This window comes from Bacillus rossius, chromosome 3, assembly GCF_032445375.1.
Source record: "Bacillus rossius redtenbacheri isolate Brsri chromosome 3, Brsri_v3, whole genome shotgun sequence".
NCBI lineage: Eukaryota > Metazoa > Arthropoda > Insecta > Phasmatodea > Bacillidae > Bacillus > Bacillus rossius.
In genome coordinates, this window is record NC_086332.1 from 12,410,105 (window position 1) to 12,416,881 (window position 6,777).

At 36.6% G+C, this 6,777-nt stretch overlaps 1 protein-coding gene across 1 annotated transcript; it reads left to right on the forward strand.

Moving 5' to 3' along the window:
- Window positions 1-288: 288 nt before the first annotated feature.
- Window positions 289-6,262, forward strand: LOC134530237 (regulator of nonsense transcripts 2-like). Its single transcript, XM_063364912.1, has 2 exons — window positions 289-2,502; window positions 4,609-6,262. The coding sequence occupies exons 1-2, from the start codon at window positions 466-468 to the stop codon at window positions 5,944-5,946; spliced, it is 3,375 nt and encodes a 1,124-aa protein (XP_063220982.1). The 5' UTR covers window positions 289-465; the 3' UTR covers window positions 5,947-6,262.
- The last annotated feature ends 515 nt before the right edge of the window (window positions 6,263-6,777 follow it).

Consider the following 6,777-nt stretch of genomic DNA (forward strand, 5'->3'; position numbering starts at 1 on the left):
AATAATATCTGCTATTTAACAATGTCACACATTATTATTTTTAATATTTAGTTTCTGTCAGTAAACTTTACCTAAAATGATTTGGTGTTAAGTATTAAATTTCTCAATATTGTATTTTGTTAACTGAATGTATTAAATAAACTCATGAATAAGACATAAATTTTAACGAAAATGTTTTTATCCATAGATTGTTTACTGAAAAAAATTAACCTTTTTAACTTACAACATTCTCAAAGAGAAATTGACATCTTATAGTTAACCTGTTTATTTGTAAACGACTATGACAACAGTGCGTCATACTTTTTGTTCCTCGTTTTTATTTCTTTGCCAGTAACCAAACGTTTTGTATGATATGAAGACGAATGTTTATCAAGTAAAGTTTTTGATACAAAGGACTTATTTTACTATTTAAGACAAGGAGATTTAGTTTTATATATTTACTGTACGATCGTTAGAGTATTTCAAATGGAAGACATTACGACGGAAAACTCGAGTGAAATTGACACCTGGCAATACCTTTGTGACCAAATTGCGGAAATACAGTTCAGGCTCTCACGTATAAATGCACTTCGAGAAGTGAATTTAAATGTCGCAAGTTTCAGACAGGATGAAACGTATTTCCTGTCCCTGGATTCTAGTTTAAAGAAGAACTCTGCATTCGTAAGAAAACTGAAGTCATTCTCAGCCAAAAATTTAGATTGTCTAGTCCAAGAGATGAAGACCCTCAACTTGACCAAATACCTGGGTGAGGTAGCTGGTGCCCTAGTGGAATCGAAGTTAAAGATGGGAGATATACCTAGTGCATCACAGTTTTTCTCTGTTATGCACCAGTTCTACGGAGAATTTTCTGCCATCCTGCTCGAAACGTGGACTAGAATTTTTGATGTGGATCCAAGTATGTGGCATCAAAATGAAAGCAAAATGAGAATTAATTTATTGTTTTATGCAGATATTTTAATTACAGGAGTATGTAACAATGAAGAAAGCTACGATTTATTCGAGAGAGTATTTTCTACCCTCATCAATTCAGACATGGAAGAACATCGTAACGTTAATGTAATCAAATCATTCTGCAAGTACTGCGGTAATGAATTTGCAGGGCTAATTCCTCGATCCGTTCTGCATATTGCCACCATTTACAACAAGACAATACCAACAAGTAACATCATTCACCAAGATAAACAGCGATATTTCAGAGCACTTCTGAAGGAATATCACGTAACTTTGTGCAAACATTTACTTAGAATCCACCGTGAGTTGCTCAGAGCTGTTCGTGAGGAAAAGAGGGTGTACAGACTAAAAGGTGAAGTGAATGATGAAAAAAAGAATGAAGCTAAAGAAATGTTGTTAAATTTTCAGGACGTTCATAAAAATTGCATGGAACTAGGTGAATATCTTTCAGAAGACACTCCTCTTTTTCTTCAGGATGAACTCTCTTGGGTAGAAGAAATCAGACTTGAAGACGAAGAAGAATTTTCTTCTGAGTTATGGGAAGACGAAGAAACACAACATTTTTACGAACATTTTCCAAACCTCAAAGACATTGTCGCAACATTTCCTCTCCATTCTTCAAAATTTCAAGTTGAACATCCTATGAAAATAAATCAGCTAGAGTTGGTGGGACTGGAGAAAGGTGAATCTCCTCGCATCCTAAATAATAAGGTTCAGTTTAAAGTTTTCTTAGAAAATCTCCCAAAGTGTGTAAATCGTGAACTAATAGATAATTCATCTGTGAATTTCGCGATGACATACAACACAAAATTAAACCGAAAACAATTGGTCCAAACTCTGTTCTCTGCTCCGCGAACAAGAGTCGATCTACTGCCATTTTACGCCCGCCTGGTGGCAACTTTGAGTCCGACGATGCCAGACATTGCCAAAGAACTGGAAACATGTTTGCTAAAGGAATTCAAGTTTCTGTGTCGTAACAAATGCCAAACGAATATCGAGTCTAAGCTGAAGGTGGTGAAGTTCATGGGGGAGCTGGTGAAATTTAGGGTTTTTCCCGCAACAGAAGCACTCGACTGCCTCAAATGGCTGCTTTTCAATTTTTCTCACCCTCACCACATAGAAATGTTCTGCAGTCTCATGGATGCTTGTGGGAGGTTTCTCTTCAGGCAGCAAAACTACCATCAGAGAGTGAAAATCTATCTGGAAGACATGATGCGCCAGAAAGCGGCGTGTCCCTTCGACCCCCGCTTCACCACGATGATGGAAAACACGTACTACCAAGTGAATCCCCCCGAGAGGGCAACCACTACAAATAAGTGTCGCCCTATTATGCACGAATTCATCCGAAAACTCCTTTATAAAGACCTGGCACGAAATTCGTCTGAAAGTGTCCTGAAGTCAATGCGAAAACTTGACTGGAAAAACCGAGAAATAGCCGCTTATGCTGTCAAGTGCCTTACGAACGCCACAAACGTGAAATTCCACAACATACGTTGCCTGGCGGAAGTGGTGTGTGGACTTGCTTACTATCAAGAACTAGTTGGGATAAAGGTAACACTTGTACTCTTTTATCACTAAGGGCCAATATCACCATAGCTAGATTAAACTCTTAACTATCCGTATCGTAAAGTTACACCTTGATTTAATGATTTTCCTAAAGGATTTAATTTTTCCAGATATTTCTAACATGGCACTAATATTGTACAGTAAATCCGTCTTAACTATTATGATGTTCGTTAGAAACGCATTACAAGGCAGTGGCTATGCTTTTGGTTCGTTTTGGGGGGAAATAGCTAATCATGTTAGTAAACAAATATAATCATGAAACGAAAGTTATATTTTAGTTTGTAACATTTATTACTTAAACTTATTAAGGGAAATCATTTACCTAGTCTTCAAGCAAACTAAATCACAAACATATAAAATATATTTCTGTGCAATATTTAACGAGTAATGTAAGTGAATATAGAAATTTCATTATGTATAATACAAATTATAGGTAACTATTTATCATTTTCCCAAAACAAATATTTCAGTACTTTTAAGATTTTTAGAATTGTAATAAGCTATGTTATAATTATGAAGCTTTTGTTTACCATTCACGAATATAAATATTAAATCATAACCAATTTTATTTTTAAGTTAGGGGTTTTATTGGACAAAAACTTTCTTCAAAGAAAACTGTGAATAACTTAGATATTTCCGATATGTTTGAATAGATTTTTTTAGCCTTTTACAAAAGCCTAGTTCCTAGTTATGTCCAATGTTTCATGATATTTTCACGCTTAGTGAATTAAATATTTAATAAATCACTGTGAAAAAGTGTAATGTTGCTTCTAAAGTAGCTGGTATATTAAAAACAATTTTGAAGTAATGTATTTGTTTTGTTAACTAGTTAATATTTTACTAAAATGTTTTAATGTTAAAATTTATTTATGTTCATAGAAGTTATTTAAATGCAACAGAAACACTTATTGGTAATGGGCAACATGGAATTATTCACTTTAAAAAAATTAAATTACCATTTAGTAGGCCAAACTAAGCTTATTGACATTAAGATATTTAAAGTTAAGTGCCGGATTATAAACTAATCCTGGCCTTCGAGATTGAGCTCTGTGTTGCAGCATGCATCTTCAGTGTTAATATACTGTATTTGTATATCTAAACTTTAAAATTAAAGTACCGATTAACTAATTTTCGCATTTACTCTTACTCCCACAACTATTTGCACACTATATTTGTTAAATTTATACTCGAACTCTTTCTCAACCAAAAATAATTCTAAAAGTAACCATATCTTCAACTTCTGCTATTAGTATCAGGTATATGTTTAATATGTACAGATTTACCAACATAGCAAAAATGTACTGTACACACACAATGCACTTATAAATAGGAATATGTGTAAATTACTGAAAACAAATTTGTATAACAATCACTTGAATCACTTGGCCATGTGGACTGCAAAACAACCATACACATGTAAATGAAGAATAACCTCAGAGCTCGCATTGACCATACATCAAACTTACAATTGCTACAGTCACTTTCACTCTACCATATGAAACCATAGTATCTGAACTGTTTGTAACGCGATCTAAATTTTTAGAACGAGAATTAAAAAAAATAGTCGATATCTATATTTCTGGTTCATAGAAAAGACATTATATAAAAAAGAAAGCCCAGACATTTTTAATAGGCAAATAAGAGTCACAAAATCATTTAGTATTGGCTAGACTACCTAAAGCCTATTTTATTATTTTTTTTATTTGAATGTACTTAAGTTACAATTTACAAGTGATGTATGTATGCTTTTTTAAAATTGTAATCCACAGTAAAAGATTAAATATTGACTTGTAACCTTTGGCTAAATATACTAAAAAGCTGATCAAAATTAACAAGTTGATATCAAAACATGAATTAAAATAAAAGTTCGTATCTGCTAACAACTTATTTTTATGCTGGAAGTCAGGAACGAACAATTGCTTTCTGTATAACACTCTAGTGGTGATCCAAAGGAGATATTTTTGATGTTGTGCTGGAAGTAAGTTATATACTATGTATGATAGGCCTAAGGTGACATCATGTTTTAAAAGGGCACTGTAGAGCCAGGGACGCTAATGGTCGCTTGTGATAGTTGAGTGACCCTCGTTGCAGGTTGTTGATGCTGTGTTGGAAGACATCCAAGTCGGTATGGAGCTTAACCTACCAGAGCACAACCAGCATCGTTTGACCATGGTCAAATACCTCGGCGAGCTGCACAACTATTACATGCTCGAGTCGGACGAAGTCCTCAATGTGCTGCACTCGTTCGTCACGTTCGGATGGCCCATGGACCCGCCCACCGGCCTCTTTCGCATCCGCCTCGCCTGCATGCTGCTCAACACCGCCGGACCGTACATGGGCACCGCAGTGCCGCTCGAGAACTACCTCACCACCCTGAGGGACTTCTACTGGAGCTCGGCCGCTGCCGCGGACTCCTGGGGCGCAGCCGTGGCAAACCTCCTGGACGACACTCTTCTGGAGCTGAGGCCCGACCTCAGGCTGCGTCACTCTGATGAAGACCCACCCCTAGAACCTCAAACAAACTCAGTTCCTGAGTCCGGCTGCAATACTGGCCATAACGGCGTGACCACAACGTCGGAGAGTGTGTCCGAAGACCAGTCTCGAAAGGATTGCGGCGCAGGAGATCCAAATATGAACAAGGATAAGGAAGATGGGGACTCCACCATCGGTAACCTCCCGAAAGACGAACCTCTCCAGAAGTTGGACACGAAGATTCAAGATGAGGTACTTACACAAGGTAATCGCCTGGTAGAGGCGATGGACATCAATGGGAAGATGCACGGAGATATTTCCACAAACAGGAAGAGACAGACATACCAAAGGTTTCCCACAAACAGGACCAGCCACGTGTGTGTGAACTTCCCGATAAACAAGACGATTCTGGCTGAGAAACTAAAGGATGAGAATCACTTGGCGGAGAAAGCATGTCTAATGGACACCAACAGAAAGATTCATGAGGATTCCTCCACTGACGAGAAGAGTCAGTTATACCAGAAGTTACCAACTAACAGGAACGGCCAGACGCAAGGAAATTTCAAGGTTGGCAATAGGGGCCAAATGCACACGAAGTTCCCATTAAATAGGAACGGCAAATTTTACGAGGATCGCCCAGCTCTCTGGAATGGACACAAGTTCAGGAGAGTCCCGCCGGACAGGAAAAGCCAAATAAAAATAAAGTGTTTCACTAATACGAATTACTCCCATCGTGGGAAGGGTCTAGTATATGCGAAGAATGACTTGCACAAAGAACTGGGCAGCTCGAGTGCATCAGGAATCAAGGCGAACCACAGCACATGTCTCAAAGCTGACGACATTTCACGTGGGTATGCAGAGCTCTTAGAGAATACAAAAGAAATGAAGACCAAGGCAAGGAAAAGTATGTTTGCAGCTCTCGATGACTTGCAATCCCATTTGGAAATCTTGGAGTAGTCCAAATAACAGAACTGTGCCACATCATCAAAACACAAATTTTACGTTTATGGTGAAATATGTAGTTTGAAGCCTTTATTTTTAATAAGCGGGAATTATTAAATTTCCAAGTCGGAAAACTTTAATACGAAAAAATATTTGGCATCATTATGGCAGCTATTAATTTCTTGTGAACTATTTCCCAATGCGCCAATAAAATCATTACTTATAAGTAGGATATTTATGAAAAAACTTAAATATTAAATAATAAATATAGTTTTGTTAGTATAGTATTTATTACATCAATTGAAATAATAAACTCTGAGCTCAGAAATCACAACTTGGATTATTTTAACTCTCGTATGAAATCCAAGAAGATAAAATGACAATGTATTACAAAAATATTGGAGGAAATACATTACAGACTTTACAGACAACCAATTTTTTTTGACATTCCGAATAGATTCAAGGATCCCTACTGAATCGTCGATGCAGGAGTTTGAGAAAGGACGGATCATTCGCGGCCTCTTCTCACGCATCCTTGGGTACTTGAAAGGGTTTGTGGCTCTATCTTCAGCAAAAAAAAATATATATATATATATATATCGACATTATGGTGTTTAGCCAGCTAACGGCTGTCTAGACATTTATTGCCTACTGTAAAATTTCATACCTGGAGATTTCTCGGAAATGAAATAATTTGTAAACGCAAACAAATTATTGCCGAAAAGAATTTATTTGTCAATAAAATAGGTTGTGTTATCTTCAAGAGAATTTGGTTATCTTTTCGTGACTAATGTCTGCATTTATTGAGTCTAATAATATCCAATACCTGAACCAAATATTTATTTT